Source organism: Candoia aspera, chromosome 1 (genome assembly GCF_035149785.1).
Source record: "Candoia aspera isolate rCanAsp1 chromosome 1, rCanAsp1.hap2, whole genome shotgun sequence".
NCBI classification, from domain to species: domain Eukaryota; kingdom Metazoa; phylum Chordata; class Lepidosauria; order Squamata; family Boidae; genus Candoia; species Candoia aspera.
The window spans coordinates 253,018,245-253,044,540 of record NC_086153.1 but is presented as its reverse complement, the minus strand read 5'-3'; the positions used below and the strand labels follow the sequence as shown (position 1 = coordinate 253,044,540).

The window sequence follows — 26,296 nt, the reverse complement described above, 5'->3', positions numbered from 1 at the left end:
CTTAACTACAAAATGGGGAAAAAGTGAGGGTTTTTTTTTTACATAAGAAGTGAATCAGTGCACGTACAAGCATATCTTGTTTTATTGTGCTTCACCTTATTGCGCTTTGCAGGTACTGCATTGTTTTACAGATTGAGTTTGTGGCAACCCTGTACTAAGCAAGTCTATCAGTGCCATTTTTCCAACAGATTAGCGTTTTTTAGTAATAAAATATTTTTTAATTAAGGTATGTACATTTTTTTAGACATAATGCTATTGCACACTTAAAAGACTACAGTATAGTGTAAACATAACTTTTGTATGCAATGGGAAATTTTAAAAAATTGGGTGACTTGCTTTATTGCAATATTCGCTTTATTGCGGTGGTCTGGAACTGAACCTGCAATATCTCTGAGGTATGCCTGTATGCATTTCTCTTCTTTTTACATTTGTTGAAAATGAGGATAGCCAAATTTAGTTTTCACCTGATGCAACCTGAATATGTCAAAAGAATGAATTACTTAATGTGAGTGCACTAGAGGTCTTTTTATTTTTTAATCTTTTGACTTCATCACTATGGTAGCACATCCTTTGCTCCTTTTCATTAGTAGCATCAATTTGCAGATAATGGCTTTAAATTTGAAACTGGAGAGGTAATGCCTTACTCTCTGCCAAGTCAATAAACTTATTCCAAGTTTCAGATTAAAGCCAAGGAAAATCCTGCTACATACACAACCACATTCAGCTACCTATTCTGGTCAAACCATGTTACTTAGAGGTGGAGAGGGGAGAGGGCTTCCCACTAACATTATATACCTGTATAGTTCTGGCACTGGATGCTAAGGGATCCTGAAATTTTATTCACTCCAATCCCGAAGGTATGATAGTATGTTTGGACATTGGATGTTACAGTTCTATCCCCTGGATCTATTTTATATCCCTTTTGTGAACATGTCCTGCCACCCCCTTTCTCTAGATTACCAAGAGTCAGGAAAAGGGAAAGCCATAAAGCTTAAGCTAAGTATCCAAATTAGCTTCCTTTTGCTCATATTTAAGACGAGTGGGATGGTTATAGGTGAATATTTGTTTTGAAAAATATTGAAATAAGAATTCTGTTTCCATTTGTTTTAAACCACGAGTTACAAATTGTAAAGATTCATCTTACACCTTAGAATGCACATATTTTAAAATAATGTGTTATTTTAGAACTGGTGTACCTGTGTCATATTTAATGCATCTGTTACATAATTTACTGTCATAGGAAGAGTTAGTGTTTACACAAAGCAGATGGTTTTGTGGATAACAGACAATTGTGTCCCATTGGTAAAGTTTAAAAATGGGTATGTTCCAGGATGCAGTTAAAAAGTGTGAAATGTCTGGTTTATGATTTAAAATATCATTTATTGTCACATTGGTTTCTATTTTGGAGTTCACAAGATATATTTTAATGTTTCAAAACAAGTGATTCTTTCAAGGTCAAAGTATGTCCTCCTGAATTTTCTCTTTTCTTCTTGTCTGATTCTCTTTATTGATTTCGTTCCAGTAAGTCAGTAGTCTGTTTAAAAGTAAAATTGTGCCAAATAGAGTATCATCTTGTGATGCTTTTCAAAGGCTTGCTTGTTGTAGCCATTGTTTTCTTTTCTTTTTTACCATCACTATCTTGGAATCTCTTGCCTTTGTTGCTGCTTAACTGCAACTCATATGAGGATGTTACGGATTTCAAGAAGTGGAACCACATCATTCACATCAGCCAAAGAAGGAGGCATGAAATTGGAGTAGTATTACTTTGTTTAACGAGATGGATGTTCTTCTTTGTGGAAAGAATATAGTTTTAAGTTCAGCCTTAAAATAGTTAAAAATGAATATAGATTCATTTTAAAAGCAGTGTTACATTTAAAAGTACAGGTTTTCATCACTGTTAGATACATGCAATGTACATCATTGATGCAAAGTCCCCCCCCCTTTTTTTTTTAGCCAGTTCAAGGCTTTGACTACGCCAAGCAACATTTAGGCCAACAAGGGGCTGAAGATGATGTTTTGCCTGTCACCCAAGAGACAGTAGTACTGCCTCTTCCTGTGAGAGATGCTCCTACATCCCAGGAAAGGGAAATTGTTCAGGATGGGAGCACAGCAAAAACTGCCAAGTCCAATGACACAAGAAATAGGTGAGTAATACCGGCAGAAAGACTAGGACTTAGATGGTTGACAGATTTTTGTAACTGTTTCTGTGCTTACAACTTGAGACTTCACAAAAAAATCTGCTCAAAACTCTATGGTGCTATATGGTACTGAATACATAGATTAAAAAAAAGGTATCAAGAAAAAAATTGATATAATAATCCATTGTTGCAATATCTGCCCATGTGAGAACTCTTCAGCCTGCTCTGAATGGAATTATAGGCCCTTCAAAGGATCTGGTTCATAGTTTGGAGGTGCCCCTAGATGTCCAAGTGGCTTCCATGGTACAGAAATCCTTTCCTATTTCACATTGGTGCACTAAATCCAAACCCTTCTGAACAAAGACAAGCCAGCAGTTGTTACCCAATTTCTGTTATTTCCAAAAATTGCTACCATAATGTATTATTCATAGAACTTTTATTAGTTCATAGTTTATTAGTTTATAAGTGCTAAATTGCTCTTTGGAATGGAGTATATCATTCCCTGGTCTTCTGGCCAATTTCCTGGCACAGTTTTATTTTTGTATTAGGTTTGTTTTTAAAACCCAAATGGGATGGTGCCCTTTTAAGAACTGCTTTTTTCCCCAACAAGTGTCTCAGTGTATCAGGAATAGGGAACTTGTAGATCTCAGATAATTGTTGAAGTACATCTCCCAGCATGATTGATGATATAGCATGAAAAGCCATATATAAAAAGCCATGATGACATCAAAATGATAACATGTGTATCATGACTATATTGTGCAATTATTCTGAAATTAAAATCTAGAATCTGGTAGCATTGTGTGTTGTGAATGCAATGTAATTTTGCCTTGAGAATGAACAATTGGAATTCAAACTGCTTCAAAATCAGCATGCTCTGTTTTGCATTCAAAACAGTTGTTTCTTATTCAGAAATGGCTGTTTTAACCATTTTGGAAGTGTTTTGAGCTCAAAACAGCCTGTATAACATGTATAAGAAAGTACTGTAAGAATAGTCTATTTGGATCAACCAGTTCAATAGATTGATACCATATGCACAAGCAACAAGCTAAAATTCCTGACTTAACTGGTTTAGTTTGAATGATCAGTATACTTCTCACAGAACTTACTTGCACATTCTTTATCCAAATAGCTCAGACTACCCTGGAACCATACAGTATAATTGACCATAGAGCCTGAACCTAGCTTACTGCCCCCTCAAACCTCAGGTTTCATTAATTAAAAAAAAACAAGGCAAAACAAAAACTCAGGGATCAAAAACATGCATTTTTGGCAGCAAGAAACCAGGAAGAACACCTTAAGATTGGAAGATTGTTAGGTCTGCCTTACTGTTGTATGGACAGTCAACAAAAGGCTATTCTCATGCAAGTACACAGACACAACACAGTATACCTTGGAGTAGATTAGGAGCAGGATATTTTGCTAAGGTTATGAAAGAGCTTAGTTTCAGATAGACACACGATCTTCCCTCTGCCGGGAAAATTGGAGTACCGAATACATCAGACAAAATGCATTATCTTTTTTCCTCAGTTACAATCTCAGCAGAACAGGGACAGAGAATAGTCAGAGTAATACCTCAGAAAACTTAAAGGAATGGTTGTGGGTTGTCACTTGATATTTCTTTGAAGCATCTTGGGTTCAGAGGTAGGTATACAGTATACCATCGTTTAGCATTCTATACGTGCCTCAGGTTTGTTCACCTGTCTTATGCACAGTCACATAGAAGAGATTACAAACTTTTACTTCATCCCCAGTAACTAGTTTGCTGTTAAGCTCGGACCTGGACATGGGGTGAACAGTGCTAAATAAGGATTAGGGGAATAGGTTCTGTTCAAAGTACAGTTAATAATCATGGCTTGTTTTAATAAGGGAGTGTGATGGTTGGTTTGGGCATGCCACCTTATGGCTATTTTTAAAATGTAAGGAGATAGTTCCTATTTTCTTGCAGATTTGGCTATTGAACCAGCTATGCTCTTTTGTTTGCTTTACTGTTTTAAATTATGTGTGTGTAACATTTACACAGGCTGTGAAACTGGGTAGCGAATATGAATCCATGTGTGAATATCCCTTCTTTATACATTCACAAAAGGAAATCGTGAAGTGGTTAAAAAAAATATAAGCTCTATCTCTTTTTCCAGAGGCTATTAAACATTTTAGATTATACAACCCTTTATCCTAATGCTATTTTTGAAATATAACTAAAGATTAATTCCTTACCTGAAAATACTCTTATTTCTCTTTGGATTGTACGAAAAGGCATGGAATAAGTCTATAGCTATATTCTAAACCAGTATTAGAATAAAGGTGCACGTATTGAGAATTATTTATTTAATGGCCTCTCTATGAAGGAAAAAAACCCCTTTGTCTTTTTACTGTTGCAAGATTTTCCTTTTATTATTGTGAGTTTATAAAGAAAACAATAGTCGTGCATAGACATTGCTCTGACTTTTGGTTGTTATAACAACCCCCTCCCGCCTCCCCTGGAAATATTGTGGATGCCTTCCTGCTGTTATGATGTTTCTTCATTGCAATATACTATAAATATTTATTTGTCTATAAAAATCAGACATGAACAGTCAGTGATGCAGGCCAAGCAAATGCAATAACCTTGAAATGAGGAATATGCAGGAAAAAACTTAGTCGTCTTCCTTGTTGCTATGGTTACTTGCAGCCGGTCGCTGAGTGAGAATGGTTCTGTCATCAGCAACGAATCAGGGAAGCCTAATTCAGGCCGAGGCTCTCCACAGAAAGTAACGACACAGCAGAAAGTGACAAAAGAGGAGGGAAGAAAGAGAAATGGTGAGAAATGTGCCCTGGTGAATGATCTACTAACATACCTTCCATGTCCCCCATAGAGATAGACTACCCTAGAAAATATAATATTGCAATTAATTAGAATTAATGCCGCTTACCTATCTGTTATGTACTTCTACATAGTATTTCTACTTTTTTTTTTTTTTGCTTATGCACCTTTTTTGGATTTTGTAGACCACACTTTAGTATGACTTCAAGTCTTTATTTTAACTTTGATCACTGCTGGGTTTCCTGGTGCATTAGGAAAAATAGGGCATCATGGTCTGAATCTTAATTTGATTTGTGGCACATGGTCTTTCATTTCTATTTTGATGTTGCTTTAATTGGATCAAATTTGTTAATGTCCCTTGATATGCTAATTGAGTGTACAAATTGTGGTAGCAAGTTGTAGCATGCTATTGTTTTACTTAAACGTTGTCCCTTTTGTTCTGCCTTTCTGTATGGTCCTAAGAAGAGAAGTAGGCTTTTTGATTTAAGAGTTACCAGCTATATTTAATGATAACTGGATATTGATTTTCAGTGTTCTGTGTAATGTTGTTCAGGTTGTGTAAACTGTTGCTTCTTTTCTCTTGAGCTCCAAAAATTGTAAAAAATAATTTCTTTTGCTGTTGAAAATGATTTAATCTGAAAATTCACACCCTCTCTTAAAAATGTGCAGAAAGAACTTCTGAATTAAATGTACTGTATATGCAAGAAGCAGGATATGGTTGAATTAATATAATCTTAAAGTTTTAGGATCCATCCTCAAACCGCTTGATATGGAAAAGATGCATGGTATTACAGAATATTTTTCTGAATAAATTGGATGAAAATGATGCTGTTAAATGTGAATAGTCCAGTGGCATTTTGCCTAAGTTCCTACATTTATAATTACTAGAAAAGTGTCCACAAATTTGCGTATTTCCAGATACGTATATTAAGTGACCTCTAGCAGTAGTTCTCTTAAAGTTCAAATTTTTAATGATTTTGTGAAAAAAGAACTGTGTGTTACTTTCCATTCATGATATTTTAATGTGCTAAAAGGCTATATTTTAAAAATCCTTTCTTGAATCATTCAAAAATGCCATCTTATTTGTTCTATATTACATATATTAGTAAGGATATGTTGTTTTCTGTGTGCTTGTTTTTTATTTACCTTTCAGTTTTAAGTCCTCAAAGAAAATTAGTTATGTTTTAAGTAAAATTGTACTAATGTATCATTTGATCAATGCTCACTGTAATTCTAATCAATCGTTACAATATGGATAATTGTTATTGAAATTCATTCATGGTAAGATTCTTATTTAAGAAAAGAAATCTTTGCATTAGGTTGTATCCACATGTAAGCTTACTTAGAGCAAAGCTATTGAAATCACAAGAGTAAGATATTGATAGCCAATATGCTGGACCTAGCCTTCTGGGTCACAGAGCATCCAACTGGAGGCATTTGGGGAGCTTATTAGCCTGAACTGGAGGACGATAGCCCGTTTCCATTGTTACTTCCAGGCAACCAGTATTTTAGCCGTACTGTCTATGTTTCAGGAGGTAGTAAAGAGTCAATATTAGTGAGCACTGGGAGTCCGTCCAGTCCTCGCTTAATACCATCCAAATTGGTTGTCATTGCCACAATTGCTGATAGCAAATCCCAGTTTAAGTAAATAGTATGTGTGGTCCTGAATCTCTCTATCCACATTATCTATGTCATGCACAGTTTTATAAACTCTATCAAAACTCCCATTACCCTCCTCCTCATGTTGAAGAGCTTCAGTAGCTGTAGTCTTTCTTTTTAGGGGAGCTGCCCTGACCCTTAATCATTTTGGCTGCTTTTTTTTCTTTGCATGTTTTCTAGCTTATAATCATCTTTTTAAAGTGCATTGACTCCAAGTGTATTCTTACCATAGGTTTTTATAATGTCATTATTATTACATAAGGGACTTTTTACTAATTTTAAAGAGATCCTTTGGGAGTTCTTCACAATCCTATTTCAATTTTACCACTCTGAACAGTTTTTTTTTAATCATCAGGCATCATGGCCACTTCCTTGCTCAGTCCCAACTCCAGATCATATATGTACAAGTTAAAAAGCATCACCAGTCCCTATGCAAATCTCTATGGGGCCTCACATTGCACATCTTGACAGTATTAAAATTGGCTACTTTTTCTCTGTTGTCTGTTTTCTGCTCTTTTGTTGTTGTTGTTGCCAGTTGTCAGTCAATAAGAGCACCTGTTGATGTACTCCATAGCAGCTGGATTTGTTCAGTGGATTTTCAAGAAGAACTTTGTCAAAAGCTTTTGAAAAACCAAGCATACAAGTGTAATGTTTTTACTGGCCTTATAGGCATGATTTCAAGGAGAGGCACATTTCAGACTGGCTCTTAATTCAACCTTACTGCAAAAACAAATGCTTTGTTAAACTAGTCATATAAGACAATACAATACATTCAGCATGATCTCCTAACAAGAGAAAGGTAATTGCAGATTCCATTCAGATATATAACATACAATATGTGTTGGATCATCCGGGCCTTCATAATTGTTGATATAATACAAAACATTTTAAAAAACCAGGAAAAAATCCAGTATAAATCTGTTGTAAGCATTGCTAAGCTTGAATTTAACTTAGCGAATATAAACATTTTACCAGGAAGTTATCAATCCTCTTGCTCAGTGATACTTCAACTAATGTTCCTCTGCTGATAGAAGAAAAAGACAGGGGTTCACTTTCAGCAGTTTCCCATTTCCCCTGCTCCTCCCAATCTGCTACTAAGTTTCCTTCATCGTGGCTGCTTTCATCCATATTTCACTGATGAATTGATTCATTCATACATTCATTAAGTGAAGAGACACTAACTAGATATCTAGTGAGCATAAATAATTAATTAAGGTTATAAACCAGTCTAATCCTCCTCTCAGAGACAGAGGCTTTCAAGATCCCAGGGAAAAGGTGCTTGACTAAAAATGAGAATTGAGCTACTTGGATGAATTTTTGTTTGCTTGTCTCAAGTTTCCTTCCAGCTTTAGGAGTAATAGTGGCTTTATATATTTGGCTACAGGCAGTATCTTTTGACGCTCTCCCAAGTTATCTTAGCTAACTACATAAAGAAAGACACTCCTCTTTTCTCCCTGATAAAAGTCTAAGGGATAATTTGAGACCCCTAATATGACTTCACTAAATTTCTTTACATGAAGATTAAGCAAGCAGCATAGAAGCAAAATACTCCTGAAGGTCTATTGCAGAAGAACTAAATTCAATTATAGTTTCAGTTCTGAAGGCAGATATAAACCAAACACTGAGAAAGGAAATCAGAACTGAGAGAAGACATCAGATTCAGGAAGATCTTGTTCAAGTCCTAGCCTCCTCTAGTTAAACCAGATGAATTCACTTTTTCAGGGTACAATTCAATAGACCAATTACTTGTTTTTCAGTCTAAAGCAGCAGTAGCGTGTGCTCAGTTTCAGAGTATCATGGCATATACCTTCTAATGGCAAAATCAGCTGTACATATTCAGTGTGCCAAATATATGATGCTCTCTGCCTTTGAACTGAGTGTTTTTTTATATATACATAGAAAACCTGTCATATTAGGACAGTGAATAAGAACAAACCGTTAGAACAACCCAAACAAAGCTAGTTGGTATAGTATTTTACTTCCAGAAGAGACTTTATAAATACAACTAGTAAGCTACAAGCTCTAAGAAATGAAGGCTGTGAATTTATGAATATTCTCATAGATTAGCTGAGCAACCTTTTAACGCATGGATTAAACACACATATTTTCTCTTAAGAAAAAAACAGGTTTTGAAAATGAGGAAAACTGTATTGTCCCCATTGGTTTATTTAGGGGATCAAATATAAGAGTGGTTCATTGGTTGTCATAGTAACAAACCAATTTTAGATCCTATTTTTCTGATTAAGAGGAAAGCGACATCTCATGGTTACTATTAAAGGATAATCTTTAATCTTCTTAAAACCTTCCTTAATTTAGGCATACAATATCTTATCAAGATACGTGAATAAAGAAATCGGCATTTGAAGAACTAGTAGAAGCAGAAAGGCTCAACTGTAGAACTTGTTATTAGGATTGGAAATTGGATTTAATAGTGGGAAACTAATTTAAACTCTGTCCTTGTCAGTTTAATTATGAAGAAGTTTTTCATGGGTCACTGGGCAATCATTTCCCTACCAAAATATTTAGTAAGTAGCAGCATATTTTTAATGCTGTTCCATTTTCATGGTGATATTCTATAATACTAGTTTTCCTGAATTTAATTCAGGCAGTCTTCAGAGCTTCTAAGACTTGCCAAGTTCATGTAGGACTCATCCTTCTCTGTGCTAATAGACAGATGAGCTAATGTATGAGCTGGGCACTTCATTTGATGCTTTATCATATTCAGACTTCATTGTATGCCATTTTTCTCTCATTTAAAAATGGGTGGGCAATCAGCTCCTGCATTGTTGCACTGAGAAGAATTTAGTGGGACTGAGCTAAAATTGGGGAGGTTATAAAACTTCATATCTCCATTTTGATTTTTTTTAATATGCATAATCCTTTGGTCTCTGTCCATACATGATGTTGTTGCTGTTATATGTAGAACTGGACTGCATAACTGGACCAATCCCTGTGGTGTAGTTAGAGGATTGTTATGATTTCTATTCTGGTGTATTTAGGAAGTTTTTAAATAAGGATTTTGTTTTAGGTGATAGAGTATCTTATACAAACAATTTATAAAAATCCAGGATTATGGAAATAGTTTTATATGAAGTTTAGTTGTTTATTGGTGCTTACAAATGATCAGTAAGTTTTGTTACTCTCAAAAGACTTTTGTGGCGGCTCGAAGATGAATTGCATGGATTTTTGTGATCTGAGACCCACTCCATCAAATGCAAGTTAGATTAATTACATAAGTCCTTGGAGACTGTCTTTTACCACCAAGCCAGCTGACTATTGTCGATCCTTAATAAACAATAGACATTGCAGAGCATTTGCTCTGGCTAGATTCAGTGCACACCCTTCGGCAGTTATTGATGGTAAATGCAAACAAATTCCCTTCCACAAATAACTTTGCCCCTGTGTGAGGTATTAATTCAGCCCCTCATAAAGGAATTCTTAGGGAGAGACAACCAATGGAGAAACAACTAATGGTACTTCTCCTATCTTTTAGCAGAACCATAAAACCACTACTGTATACCCATAATGTAGCCAAATTTTGCCTCAGTGTTATAAGAGTGAGGCAACAAATATTGTCCAGTAAAACTGCATTTCTTTGATACCGTTACATTTTCTCCTTCCCTTCCTTTCTTCCTCTTTAACTCATTTAACTTCTTTTAATTGTCATTTTAAATGTATTTTTATGTATTTTGTTTGTGTGTGTGTAATATCTGTGTGTGTGTGTGTGTGTGTGTGTAGTAGTAGTAGGAACACGGTGCTGCGGGTTAAACCGCTGAGCTGCTGAGCTTGCCGATTGGAAGGTCGGCGGTTTGAATCCGCGTGACGGGGTGAGCTCCTGTTGCTAGTCCCAGCTCCTGCCAACCTAGCAGTTTGAAAACATGCAAATGTGAGTAGATTAATAGGTACCGCTTCGGCGGGCAGGTAATGGCGTTCCAGTTAGTCATGCTGGCCACATGACCATGGAAGTGTCTATGGACAATCGCTGGCTCTTTGGCTTTGAAACGGAGATGAGCATCGCCCCCTAGAGTCGGACACGACTGGACTTATGTCAAGGGAAACCTTTACCATACACACACACACACACATACACTATATATGTACACACAAACATACACACATGTAGGTTAAAGACCGCAATAAAGGTTTACCTACCTTTCTAGGTTAGCAAGTAGTTTTTAAACTGGTAGTAGAAGGGGATAAAATGGTAAGCAATCACATATAATAAGTTTGCTGAGAAATCAAAAAGTATATAGGTTTGATTCACTGTATATTAGACGTATACAGTAGATCATGAGCCTGTACAGTGTAATGGCTTAGATCCAGTTTAGAAAAAGATATAGATAAAAATAATGTATATGTTTTGTAAGTAGTAGATTAAATTGTAGATATCTGCCTATGCCTATTGTAACTTGCTTATCTCCAACTAAATAATCTAGGGATTATTTAGAATAGTGGCTATCAGCTGACCTCAGATCGCGACATTCTAGAGCTTATTCTCTATCCTTGCACCTTTACCTGGAGACCAACAAATGTTTATTATGAAAGTAGTTTGAAAAAAATAATGCACATAGCTACTACAAATAATGATCCCTTTTTATTTATCATCAGTTCTTTGAAAAATATTTTGCACTCTATTTAGTCAGTGCACAGCCCACTATTTCTGTACAGAATATTGATAAACAAAATAACTTAATAGGAAAATATCACCTAATGGACTTTAGGGTGAGAAGTACGTATACTCATTTAAAACTTATGCACTAACTCCTATTCATTCACAGGTAGTCCTTGGGTTAAGATGGCATTTGGGACCGGGAATGCTGTTGCTAAGTGATGTGATTGTAAAGTGCGACGTCACGTGACTGCATCACTTAGCAACGACTATCCTGGCAGTCCCGGTTGCTGTCATAACCCCAAGATGCGTGGGTTGTTAAGTGGGAAGTGGAGGGAGTCCCAGGTAAGGAGTGCAGGGGTGTGCCATGGAGGAGGTCCTGGGAGGCCTGATGCAGCTGTGTGCGAGTACAGAGAGGCCGGGGGAAGCGGGGCGTGGTGCTGCATGAGCACAAAGAGGCAAGGGAAGCAGGCTGTGGGTTGGTGTGAGCACAGGGAGGACTTACCGGAGCAATTTGTGAACTTCCCTGCTTGCTTCCCCGTAGACTTTGCTTGTGGGAAGCCGGCAGGGAAGGTCGCAAATGGTGATCACATGACTGTAGGGCACTGAAACTGTTGTGTGAGTTGGTTGTCAAATGCCCAAATTGCGATCATATGACCACAGGGGTGGTGCAACAGCCAGAACTTCGAGGAGCGAGTGGTTGGCACTACCTTTATTATCTACTGTTTTTATCACTGGATACATTATTACATATTAGAACATAGACAACTTTCCTGAAGAGGAAGCCATAGTTCTGGATATCAGTTCATAACATATAATCTCAAACCCTAACCTGAAAGATCCGTAAATTTATGTGAGGGTTTTCTTGCCTTTCCAACTTAGCATCCTTTATCGTTCAATAAGCAGGTGTAACCTTGGACTCAAAATGTTTGTTCTGTAAGTTGGAGGTAGGATGAGGAGGTCTGCATGCAATTTTGTGCAGTCCCAAGTGATACTGCTTTCCTATAAACATCATTAATCTTGGCAGCATAAGAATGTCAGTACAAATATGCAGAATCTTTTTTTTAAATGAACTGCAGTTTCTATAGTAACTATCCTATTTTCTAGTAAGTGCTTAGTGTACCTGAGCTTTGGAAAGAGTAGTGGATGTAATGAATATAAAGGATGCTGTAGAGGTGTCTACAAGCAAAAGGTAAAACAATAGCTTTAGATAAAGGCTGTGCTAATCTTCCTTCCCCTTATTGATATTTATCAGAATGCACAGCTTGGTTGAACAGCTGTTCCTCTAACAGTGAAGAAAAGTTTGCCAAAATCCTTTGCAAGTGAATTTCAAAGATCTGTAAGAGGCCACGTTTTGTAGGTGCAAGTGATTTCCTCTTAAAACCATTTATAAATATAACTGAAATTACTAGTGAATTCTGCTTGTGTCCCATCTCAATGGAGCATGAATAATCAAATAAAGACTTATACAGTATATGATGGCAAACTGAAGCTATCATTTTGATGGACAACAAACTGTATGTTCTAACCTATGTCTTTCCCAATAAAGTCACAAAAACTGCTCTCCAATGATTAAGCTCACCCATGATGTCATCAAAATCGTCAAGAACTTCCAGTGAAAATAAAATAAAAAATGAAAAATAATTCATTTTCTATTTTGCAATCCATCTTGATTTCTGAGCATGTAGCATCCCTGATGTGTATAATGCTGTTATTTTGCCTACATGGCTTTAAGGTAGAAAATGATGGGTTGTCATTTTATTAGCACATTGTATTAGTACTTACGTTTACCCTGCTTTCAGAACCCAAAGGATGATCTTACTTTGAGGAAGCTTTCTTGTTATCAGCATATGCCTGGCACATTTATAGAAATTACTGCAGCTACTCTAGCTGTTCTCATGAATTGCTATTACTTTATTAGGTGTCATAGCTTTTGACTTCAGCTATCTTCTCAACAGAATGAAAGCAAAGTGAAAGAATGTTGTCTTATTGCACAGAAGCTGTGAATCCTTATTTAAGCCCTAAGTATAAAATAATGGACTGATTTAGCTCCCTTCTCTGCACCCACTTTGCAGAAATCTGTATCTTAGCTCATCTGAGGCAGATGGAAGACTGCAGAAGACAGAGAATACCCCTCCTGTTATGTCTTTGACAGAATTTTATTAGATACAATCTCAAAATCAACCAGAAGAGCCACAATTGCAGAACAAGTATTTGAGACTTTGTGGCTATGAAATCTATATATTTCTCTCTATATATTTCTCTCTATATTAAATCTATCTATTTAAATCTATCTATCTATCTATCTATCTATCTATCTATCTATCTATCTATCTATCTATCTTGAAGCAGCTGGATAGTATAGTGGTTAGAGCGCCACCCTTTGACATGGTAGACCGGGGTTCGAACCCTGGTTGGTACCTACCTTATCAGTAGGGCTCCTTGGGCAAAAACCCCCTAATGCTTCACCTGCCTACCTCAGATATGAGAGTGACACAAACTAAGAGAATCACGCCAGCTTAGACATCACCCGGATTAACAAGGTCTGCGCCAAATGTTGGGGAAGTAGGACAATCTGACGATAAGTGGGCTACTGGAACAAACCATGCATGGGCAAGACAAGAGAACCTGGAATTGATGGAATGCTACTACAACAGCAGGCCTAATGAGAGGGAGTATATGAAATGCATGAGGGAGCTATGGATGGGCCGAAGACCTGCATCCATGCTAACTGAGAAACAGTTATCCAACACTTCAACATAGTGAAGAGGAAGCTGCTCTTACAACTTGAGATAGACCAACTACACATTACATCCCAAACTCAAGAAGACCTGGAGGAACAACTGGATGTGCAGCCAAAATCTGAAGCTGGAATTTCATTGCCACCCCCTCTATTACAAAGCACAGCAGCTGATATGAGGCATAAGATCATGGATAAACTAGCTACAGTCAACCTTTGAGACCGGTTACCAAGGCTCAGTGGAGAAGTACCATCAGATAGTATGCTAGAAGATGTCAATAGATCCCTCATGACAATCCCTATTACTACCATAACTCAAACCAATGAACTGGTAAACACTACAGCTGCTGTAATCCTGGAGATGCTTGGCTACATGATCAAGAAGAATAGCTGTACATACCGCCTTTGGAAAATGAAGTTGGAGGCTAAGATCAAGGCAACTTGGAGAGAAGTTAGGCAGCTGGTAGAACTACAGAAGGGTGTGGAGATTAAGGATAAGACAGGGCTACTGAAAAAATATAAGGGCCTGACTCCATCTGAAGCCCTAGACACTGTTGAACAGACTCACAGCATCAGCTACCAGGCTAAGGAGATACACTAGAGAAGCAGAGGCCAAGAAGATAAATGTCCTGTTCTCCAAAGAACCATCCAAGGTGTACTCCCAACTGCAGTGCAACAACACAGTAACAGCAGAGCCACCAACAGCAGAAGCTGAACAGTACTGGAAGAACATATGAAAGAAAGAGAAGACACATAATACCAGTGCAAAGTGGCTGCAGGACCTGAGAGCAGACCACAGCAATCTCCCAGAACAGGAACCAGTCAACATCACAGTAGCAGACATCCAACAGTGATGGAGAAGTACCAGGGCCTGAAAGAGGAACTAGAGAGGATGTGGAAAGTGAAGGCCAAAGTGGTCCCAGTGGTGGTAGGAGCACTTGGGGCTGTGACTCCTAAGCTGGGAGAGGGCTCCAGCAGATCCCAGGAACAGCATCCGAGCTCTCTGTCCCAAAGAGTGCAGTGATAGGAATGGCTAAGATACTGCACAGAACCCTCAAGCTCCCAGGCCTCTGGTAAAGCACCCAAGGTTGAGGAAGACACATACCACCCATAGGGGTGAGAAAGGAATTATTATATATTTGATAAGCAGCCTCACTCCAGAGGCTCTACACAGTATACAAAATAAGTTCATGGTACAACACAATAATTATACAATAAAATACAAAATAAAAGTATCACCAATGATACAAGCCTTATAATGGCTGTTAATCTCTGAAGGGTAGCCTCAAGAACATCAGCATCCTTGTTTTGAAAATACCAAATTGTCTTTGTCTGTTGCTAGCCAATCATAGAAGATCTTGAAAAAACTTAGCAGGGTTAGGTAAAGGTAAAGGTTTCCCTTGACATTAAGTCCAGTCATGTCCGACTCTAGGGGGCGGTGCTCATCTCTGTTTCAAAGCTGAAGAGCTGGCAATTGTCCGTAGACACTTCTGTGGTCATGTGGCCAGCATGACTAAATAGAATGCCGTTACCTGCCCGCCGAAGCGGCACCTATTAATCTACTCACATTTGCATGTTTTCAAACTGCTAGGTTGGCAGGAGCTGGGACTAGCAACGGGAGCTCACCCCGTCACGCGGATTCGAACCGCCATCCTTCCAATCAGCAAGCTCAGCAGCTCAGCGGTTTAACCCGCAGATTATTTTATGATGGAAGTCCATCAGGAAATTTCAGAATAGGAAATTGGAAAAACATCCTGTAAAAAGGCAGTGGCAAACCACTTCCATGTTGTTGCCAAGAAAGCTATGTAGCCATGTCCATGTAGTTACCAAGAGCCAAACTCAGTGAGAGAAAACCTTTACCTTTACCTTCGGCCCCTCAGCCTGATCGTTTTAAATGTTCTCTAATAATGTAGCTGTTTATGAATATGTACTTTGAGTCATGTTTATGAATATGCATTTTATAAACCTTATTTTCTAGCTTTAATGGGATATATTGTAGTCCAGTGTTTCTGAATTTGTGGTATGCAGGAGTAGTTTAGGTAGGACAAAACTAGAAAAGAGCCTGCAGGAGAGAAATGGAAGCAGAGTAGCCAGTCCCCAGTTGAATATATTGAGGGGAAGGGAGCAGAGCATTTCAGCAGAGCTCTTCTTGAATTGGAGCAATCTCTGAAAGGTTAGGTTAGGGATCAAAATATTAATGACCTATGAAGGTTTATTTAAGTCACAATGAGTCACAACTTGCAATTTGGGTGGAATAGATGGAGAGGGAGGGAGGGAGGGAGGGAGGGAGGAGAGGCCAACCTATGATGGTAAAGGGACATAAGCAGGAAGTACATGTAGAAGCTTGGTCCTGAATTTAGTAAATGATTCCACAGTGTATTTATTGTTAGTGAGCTAATTTTTAATGATAACTCTGTGCTTTAGTGGTAAAAAACAGTAACCCCTCTTCCCCTGAAATTATGGCCTACTTAACAGGTGGTTCAGATCATAGAACCAGTTTGGTATAATGATGAAGGTGCTGGACTAGAAATAGGGAGACCATAAATTCTAGTTCTCCCTTAGCATGGAAGGCAGCGGTGACTTTAGGCCAGTCACTCACACTTTCTCAGCCCAACCCATGCGACAGGGCTGTTGTTGTGAGGAAAATAGGAAAGAGGAGCATGATGTAAACCACCTTGAGTTTACTAATAAAGGTGAGATATAGATCTAATAAATAAATCATCTAAGCCTTGCCATGGTCTAAAAATTCACGAACACATTTGGATGAGAATGAATTGCTATTTAAAAATATAAAACCTTGTAAGGAAAAATAAAACCTTTAATAGTTTTCATTTCTGTGGTGATTCTAGGTAGAAGAATTAGCTTTCCAGTGCAGTGTATCTAGTATATTTTACTTTTACTTTTTCCCACACTGACCCACATGTAAAATGCCAAAATAATATGTTGACTAAATTTTAACTTATTTTAGTGCCTCTAACTGATGAAGAGAATGGAAGCGTGCTGTTTGATAATGTGACTAAATCTGCCATTGATCCCTTTGACACATCTTCCGGATCTGTACAGTTGATCTCAATAAAGCCTGTAGCTTTGCCTCCTGCACACCCAGCAACAGACAGGAGCCAAGAAACAGCTGTCCTTAATGGGGAGGTAAGAATGCATCCCATAATTGGTTTTCTGTTAGACGCTGAGCTTTGGTAGGTCTGTAAAGAAGTGCTTTGAGGAGGGAATGTTACTGAGTGGCTACTGAACCAACTGGTGACTTGTGGCAGCAAATACAAAAGATTATGTATGGAATTGTCCAATGGCTCTGGTTGCCAGTTCTGGAGAGGCAGACCAAAGAAACTAAACTTCACAGTCTTTTCTACTAAATACGTTTTCCTCTGTTATCTCATTGAAGTGATAAGTATGCACAATTCTTAGAGGAGAAATTCTTTAACTTTTTTCCCCCCCTCCGTTTGTATTGCACGTACAAAGACAATGTTAGAGGCTTCTCAGAGCCTGGGAAAGTAGATAACATTTTGCAATGTACTATTAGCTCAGAACAACTGCATACTCCCCTGTTATCAGGAAAACAGTTAGGATCTCCCTTGTCCATCAAACAGTTGTTAGCAAGATGATTAAGTAGTCCCTGACCCAGCAAATTTAGAGATAAATTGTGAGCTAAAATGAAAGTATCCAGTTGTCTAAATTTTTCTGTAACCTCTTCTCTTTTCTCTTTCAATAAATCCGATTTTAAAAAATGACTTCATGAGAATCTTGTTTTCTATTGCCAAAAGCTTGACACGTAGTGTCAAATGGAAGGAAAAATATATATGTCATGAAAGATTAATCATAAGATTTTCATCAAGCAGGAGAAACTGAAGTAGCATTTATTTTTCTTTATATCCATTTACACATATATTTAAGTTTTGACTTTTAACAAAGAAGATCAGCTAGAAGGAAAACAATTTTTGGAGGATGATGAAATGGAAAGATGGCAAACTTGTGTTGTTTTTTTCTCATACAACTGCCCTATCAATATGATTATATTATGATTATGGCGATTTCTATAGATGCCATATCCTAAGTTACAAAGGAAAGACTGAGTATATCATTGCATATAACTGTGAACATATTCCCCTGTGTGAAAGTTAAAAGAAACTAGAGGATAAGAGGAATAATGAGGCTTACTGTAGGTTATGTACATATGTCAAGGTGTTCTACTTAAGAGGACGTACTATGTAGTACACATCTATTCTTGTCCTAAACTGTCATCCTTAAAATCTATATTCCCTTCAACTATACCTTGATCTGTGAAAGTATAACAAGATTATTCTTTATTCTTAAACAATCTTGCAAACTTGTATTGAAATGTGTTCTGTTCATCTCTGCTGTGATAAGGTGATTTGACAATCTTTAATCAGTATCCCCCTAGCCCAAAGTTTACACAAAGAGTTGCATAGTAACACACTTTATCTGAAAGCCTTAAAAATAATTGTTAAAAAGTTCTCAGTGGTATGGCTGAATGAACTACAATTATGTTCATTGTTTCAGAGAATTAGTCACCTTAAAAACTGATATTATGGTTTTATTAATTTGTATAATTTCCCTTTTAAATTTTATTGTCAGATTAACAAAGCCTTGAAACAGAAGTCTGATATAGAACACTATCGCAACAAATTGCGACTGAAAGCCAAACGGAAAGGCTATTATGATTTTCCTCAAATTGATAGCAACAAGGGTTTGGCAGACAGAAAAAAAATGTATGAAAAAGCACAAAATGAAATAGACCATATTCTGGATCCTGATACAGATGGATCCTCTCCATTTGTAGAGCCCAAAAACAGGTGAGTGGTTTTTGTATGTATATTTGTAGACTGTCATACCAATCTTCATGTACCACAAAAAAGACAAAATGTCCAAATTTCTGTCCTGGTGTCAAATGGTAGGTGCTAATGTGAAGTGACAAGTTTATTTGCATATGAATAATGTTTTCATGGTGTGCCATCTTCTGCTGAATGAGTTGTCATATTTTTTAGTTGACGGGTGCTTCATTTTTGAAGGAATAAAACTGTAATAATGTGATAATTTAAAAAAGTTGAAAAGCAGTATGTTTAAATGGAATAGTGTGCTATCTTTTTTGCTGATTATGACTAAAAATTGCTATTATCTCCTAGTACAGTAGACTCTCAGTTAACCGGAACTCAAGGAACCGGCACTCTCAAGCAACCCGCAAAAAAAATCGAATAAATAATACAGTAGACTCTCAGTTAACCGGAACTCACTCTCAAGCAATTGGCAAAAAAATCAAATAAATAATACTTTAAATAAAATTTAATAGTAACTCTCAAGCAACCAGAAATTATCCAGTATGTACCAATCCCCATGGGTGCCAGTTAACTGAGAGTCTACTGTATTAAGAATGGAATAAGGGCCTTTCCCAAAGAGTGCTGTTCTCTGCTACTCTGTCACAGCGTTGAGTAGGGGGTGAAAGCAGGATGCTAAATAAAGAAAGAAAGCCAATTTTCAGTGTATTAGTCAGTAGAGGCCTACATTTCACAATGTAGTGAAAATGCTACAAAATACCATTATAGGGATTTGCTTAACAGCTTGTGAGTAAGACCTGACATGCATAGCAAAAGATAAAATAATTCCTCAGTTATATAGAAGGCTTTTTAAAAATTAATACAGACTACTTTAGAAATATAAATGAACTGAATAGATTCATAGTAGTCTATGTAGGAAATGTAATGTGCTGGAATCATGACTAGAAAATTAGAAAGAATCAAAAGTGTAAGAGTCCTCCACTATGTTCTGCATAAGGTTTTAATATTATGTTACTACCTATGTAGAGAATTATTTGCTTGTACACAGTGTAGAAAAAGACCATGGGAAATACTTTCCAAGATATATTTTAATGTTTTATTTGTTATTTTAGAGAAATACATTGCTACAATGTTTTTCCCAGTGTTTCACTCCCAAATATGTTTGAATTAATTTTGTGGGCTATTATTATAGGCAAATTAAGAATTAAAGTCAGTTTAGGGTGATAATATAAATGAGCCTATAGTCATCTGTATATCTCAGATTGAACTGTAAAAAAAAATGTTAATAGTCCTCAGGAGCTGAAGTTGACATGATTCCTTCCCTTTTCCAGCTAGCTAGCTAGATATAGATATCCAATTTATGGAGTACACATTTTGCTTACTGAACAGTGACATTTAGAATTAAATAAATTTTAAAGTTTTGCTGTTCCTAAAATTGCTTAGTTGCAGTTCAGTTTTAGGGAATGGTTTGTCCTATTTCTTGTTCCCTTTTTCCTTCAGCTTACTCTGAAGCATCATCAACAAAATGCATTATGCAGGCAGACCTTTATAAATTAATATTTTGTATAACGCCAAAAACATTTACAAATTGGTAGCACTACATAGTCTGGATTGTATGAGGGGCAGGTCCCAAGTCCTTTACATTCCTCTGAACATTTCTTGCCATATGTTCAGTTCTTTAAATCCTGATGTTATGTTCCATGTTGACTCTGACCAGCTCTATACTTATGCCTGTTGTTAATACTAATACTTCCTTCTCATTAGTAAACCTTCCCTATTTCAGCTAATTATAATCTCAGGGCAATTTCATACAATTGCTCATTATAATCAGTGTTGTGATTTACCCCCACCCCCTTCCCCTTAATAGTTTCACAATTAGGTCAAGGAATGCCTCATAATCTATCTGAAAACAGTGCCATTATTTAATCACTTAGGTGTGCGGCTGGTGTCAGCCCCTCGCTGCTGTCGTATATGTATATAAGTATTTTAATAGCCTGTCCCCATTTGCCAAAATAATTTTTTGCAAAGGAAAATGAAGGAGGCTCATAATGGTTTGCTCAAAATGCGCTGTGAAGAATTTGGGTCTGCTTCACATGATGTTCTGTCATCCCGGCTTTTCAGTTTTGTCTCTTGCTTATAGTAAAGAAACACTTTAAGGATTTTTTTTACCATTGAGCATTTATTTTGGTTTAATGGTTGGAATAATGAATTTCAGAATTTAGCCTCTCTCTGGTTTCCACTTGAAACTGTTATTTGATTCCATTGAAATCCTTCCCCAGTACTGAGATCATCCTTATTTGTTTGGGAATTAATTCCAATACCTGCTCTTAGTGCTGCAAGATGCATAAAGAATATGTTAGTCTATACTATAGATAGATACATTTTTAATCCTTTCATCTATTAAAAGCTCACACTGTGGTTAATCGCAGTTTAAAAATAGCTAGAAAATCAATTTTAGGGTTATCTGGGCTCTTCATAGCAGAACTAAGTTGATAGGACTTAATCAGACAAATCCTCTTGGCAATTTATTGATTTTATGCTTTTATTATTGGAAATAATTTGGTCTTGCCGCTCTTGCCTTTTCTGAAGTTCTATTATCTGTTAGGGGTTTAGGAGGAATCAGTTGAAGCTCCAAACGTAGTAATCCATTTTTAGGAAAAGAATTTTAAGAGAATTCTAATAAAGGGTGATTGTTATTGCTTGGCTGTTGGAGATGCAATCCAAAAATTGAAACAATAATTTATATGATCTACAGACATCCTATTATTGCCACAGTTGAAACTGATTTTCAGAAGATTGTTAACATAATTATAGACTGTTCAAACCATCAAGAACTGTAGACCTGTCATGCATGACAGTTTATCAAAAGAATTACTATACAATTCTGAAAGTGTAAAATGTATACCTGATTTGCAAATAATGCATTATTGATAAATGGTGTTTGTCAATGTTTAAACTAGTTTTTCCCAAAAAGAGGCAATGAAAAAGATTTCTGGTGTTGTTTCATGATACTTTTTTTCACACGTCTCCCCCATCACTGCGTTAAAACAGTCATATTTATATTGAAAGGAACAATGCTTTCCTGATAGTTTGGTGTTTTGCAGCAGAAGTCTTGTGGCACTTTCAGGACTAACAGTTATTAGGGCGCCAGTCCACCTCTTTGAATTCTTGTAAAAGGAAAATTTCAATCACTTAGTTTAAATGGTGTTCTATCCAGTTTCTCTTGTGGGATATGGGATGGTAGGCTGAGAAAGGGTTTAAAGAATCCAGATTAAAGCTGGTTTCTATACTATGTAGTAATATACTGATTACGCTAATTCCACAATGGCCTCATCATGAAATGCTTCTTTTCTTTTTTGCTTTTTCTCATTCTACCTGGGAGAAGAGTAGAAAAAATATTAGTGAATTCTATTCTATTCTTCAGTGGGATGTTTGTTTTAGGATTGGAGCCCAAGCTTAATCTAGAATATGTTTTTATTTGTTGCAAACTGTTTTATTTTAACATAAAGATGTACCTCTAAATATGTAAAAAATGAGGATACATCTGCATATATAATTACTATCACCTTCAGTAATATTTGGGATTAAATCTAAGCGCTTGCAGTTTTTTGTTCATTTGTGTATTCATTTGTTCTGTTCTTGGGGATTTTAGGCTGTTCTTGGGGACTGTAGGCTATCTAGTAGCGGGATATGCATTTTGCAGACTGTGGACTTCTAACTTTAACCCACTGAGGAGGTGTAGTATAGTTGGGACTTTCTAGTACCATGATCATTTTTGACTATGCCATCTTCTATCATTCCATAGAAGGGATCTCTATCAGAGGAGAAAGGGGTAGAGAGCAAAATAGTTTCAGGCAAAAAAGAATATCTTTCCCACACCTCCTGTACTTTAAATGTCTATTATCTATTCTTTTTTGTAAAAATAGTCTGTATACTTTCTGTCTTTTAGTGCCAAAAATAATTTCATTTCTCAGAGCAGCTAACAAATGGAAATTTGTAATAAAAATACAGATCAAAATATATTTGATATATTTTAAATATATATTGATAAATATTTTAAAAGATGTAGTATAAAGACCTTGATACTACAGAAAGAATAATTCAAATGTGGGTTATCAACCTGATAAATCTAAGTTACACTAGATAATGAGGGTACACAATACTTGAACACAGTTTCCATCTTTTGTTGCTTCTGTATTATAAACCACCCTGGGTTTTGGAAATGAAGAGGGGTGGTGTAGGGAAACTTCAAATATTGTTTTGTGGGAAAGTATCATTTAAAAAAATAATAGTAAAATATTAAATTACATGCTTACATACACATGCATATATCTCTCCCTCTCTCTATATCTAGTAATGTGCTCTAATATCTGACTTTCTCCTTAATTCTTTTGACTCTGTTTTGTAGTATGAGAAAAACTGGCAAAAGAGCATTTGTCTCACTCATCTTTTATTGCACTTGAACCCTATAATCCCCTTTGTCCTTCTAAATGGAAGCACTTTTTTTCTCTAATGATTTCTATTGGCCTTTTCTAGACCTTTCAGAACAGATAATTTACTATTACAGTCATTTTAAAGTGCTGACATCTCATCCACCCACATTATCTGTCACTGATATCAGACATTCCTATGAAATTTCTCTACAAGAATCAGTTACTTAGAAATAAAAATTCAAATTAAAAACTACTCAATAACTTTCTGTTGAGTTCTTATTTTGATCTCTTTGCTTGTATGAAGGTGCTATAAAGTAAAACTAAGCGAAGTATGAATTTAGCTTAGCAACATCATTCTGGTATTTTTTTGGATATGCAAATGATTCATGTTTCACTTCAGTGAAGCAGCCTGCCTTGTAAAGCACATAACTTTGCATGTGCAGATGTGAAGTGAAATGAAGTGCCATGGCTGCTCCACCTTGATGAAGAGAAACAATGCTATTTTTGTTCTACTACTTATTTATTAATTCAATTTAGATGCTACCTGACTGCAAAGTGACTCCATACTTCAAAAATGCACAGCGTATGTTAGGGAATCCATTCTTAGTAGTCAGGTACTCAGTAATACATTCTTTTTTTTTTTAAGAGACTTTATTAAATTTCAAAATACAAATAAAATATGTAAAGTTAGAAAGATTGAAGAAGGAAGAAACAAACAAAAAAGAACTAACTTAAAAGTGCAGAAATAAAAAGGAAGAGGCTTAGAAAAAAGAGTGACTTCCAACCTTCTTCAATACAGATAGAAACATAAAAATACATTAACCTCTTACTCTATTTTTAACTATAGTACACATTATTTTTATATTCTTATACAGTCCCAATAGTCAAATCCCAAAATCAAAACTTCATTTTTTTCAGTTTCAAGCAAAAAGTCCGAAGTGGTTTCCAAGTGGTTTCCAACTTTCCAAGTGGTTTCCAAGTAGAAACAAAGACAAATTATTTTCTTTAATCAGTGTTTCACCATCTCTGCCAATTCCATTAATTTCACCATCCATTCTTCTACTGTAGGAATTTGTAAGTCCTACTTTTGTGCATACAAAAATCTTGCTGCTGTTATATATATATAAAAAAATCCTAAATAATCAGTAATATATTCTGTACAACACATAGTTGAGCTTTTATATTAGGCAGATGTGATACCTTGCCTTCTGCCTTTCTGGAAGAGAAATTCAGTGGTACACCTATATAAGAGAGTATCTACCCTTGTCCCCTGGGAGAAATTGAACTGATTGTATGCATTTTCTAATGTCCTTTTTATTCACATGTGATGCAAAGTTTAATTATACTACTTTTAACCTCAAGGCATCACAAAACATATAATAGTCTTATTCTCTGCCTTTAAGAGATACTTCAGGGAGGGCCTCCAGGAAAGTAGCAGAATTCTGTTTGATCACCATTGCTGTTCAGTGTGTGTTAGCATTGTCTCTGCTGCTGTCCAGAATTTTATAGATGCTATACAGTAGTTAAATTCCAATTTGGTTAGATTATGAGCTTGAGGCAGTGTCCATGAAAGCAAATATTTTTGTACTCATCTATTTCCAGGACTCTTATTTTTAGCAATAAAATTATAATTATCAAGTTTAAAATGTTGGTAATCATTGAATCATAATTCAGACATTTTAGAACCTATGTATAATATTTTAGTAATTAGTAATTTTTCATTCATTTGATTAACGATCTTCAGAGCAGAGCAAATTATTCTGGTTCTTGGATCTTTTTAAATAGTTTACTTCTCATTTATATATACTATTTGAAGGTTTTTTTCTATTATGTTTTGAAATTGCAAACAGCAGTGGTCACTGAGTACAATTAAGATTTCGTTGATTGATTGATTGATTGATTGATTGGCTTCAAACAGGAGTTTTGATCAAAGATGTAATGAAAAATTACATAGCTGTAGTATTCTAAGGCCTGGTAATAAGTAATATCACTTCCAATGTGCATGGGACATGCTTGTTTGCCACTTTATCATATTAAGTTACCAGACTTAATTTTTAACAAGAAAGCATCTATACTAGTTTCCATAACATGTAAAATAGTACTATTAATGTGTAAAGGGAAATTTCACAATTCTTTCATTTTCTCATTTATTTGTCCCAAATGTTTGTTCTGGCCTCAAAGAAAATGAAAAATCGTAATCATGCCATAGTGAGAAATTATTTTGCATTTAAAGTTATTTCAAAGGAAAAGAGATTTTCAGAGAAATTTGAATGGGTGGAGTTGGCATAAACACTTTGTTACAAGGTGACCAAGCAGTGTTTGTAAATTTTCTTTCATTGTATAATGTTTCTGCAGAAATTTGCAACCTCCTTGATGGACCACACTTCAATTAAATGCCCAGAGAAGACATAATAATAGAGCTCTGCCTGTTGGTATTTTGGGCAGCTATAAGGGGAATGCTGCTTTTATTAAATTATTGGAGAATTTATCTGTCTCTCCCCCCAAGAAATTACCCACACATTTTCTCTACCCATGAATTTAGAAATGAATTCTACAATTTCAAACTCTGGGCACAGAGTTTGAAATTGTAAAATTTCAAACTCTGTGCCCAGATCTAGTTCTCCAAGGTAATACAGTTTTGTCTGTATTATATTTTATGGAGATAAAGTATAAAGTATATTGTTATCAAGTCTTGTGCTAACAATAATGTATTGCTTAATGCAAATATGTTGTTAATTTTGCTGATACCAAACAGATTTATTGATACATTTTATGGCCAAACTTTTGTTATGTTCCCAATAACACTACCATCAACTGTTCATTATTTAAACTGTTGCATAATGGTTTATATAATATATATTTATTGTAGCTATTGTAATTAAATTGTCTATTTTGTGAAACACTTTGATCACAAAATATCCATCTTTCTTAGTTTTGACATGTGGTGCCCAGTCTCTACCCTAAATGTAATGTGGATTAAGGGACCATCCAGAGTTGATTTTTGGGGGTGCAGGGGGCCATTGGAAGAAAGGGAGCAAAAATATGCGTGCAACACATTTATTTATTTATTTATTTATTTATTTATTTATCAAATTTGTCAACGCACATC

General features: G+C 36.1%; 1 protein-coding gene across 1 annotated transcript in view; it reads left to right on the top strand.

The window, feature by feature from the left end:
• Window positions 1-26,296, top strand: part of KIAA1549L (KIAA1549 like) — a 105,162-nt gene that overhangs the window by 30,752 nt on the left and 48,114 nt on the right. Inside the window, exons 10-13 of the mRNA XM_063289518.1 lie at window positions 1,954-2,144; window positions 4,810-4,937; window positions 16,918-17,096; window positions 18,558-18,775. Coding sequence (XP_063145588.1) covers window positions 1,954-2,144; window positions 4,810-4,937; window positions 16,918-17,096; window positions 18,558-18,775 — 716 coding nt within the window. The remainder of the gene's footprint in view (window positions 1-1,953; window positions 2,145-4,809; window positions 4,938-16,917; window positions 17,097-18,557; window positions 18,776-26,296) is intronic.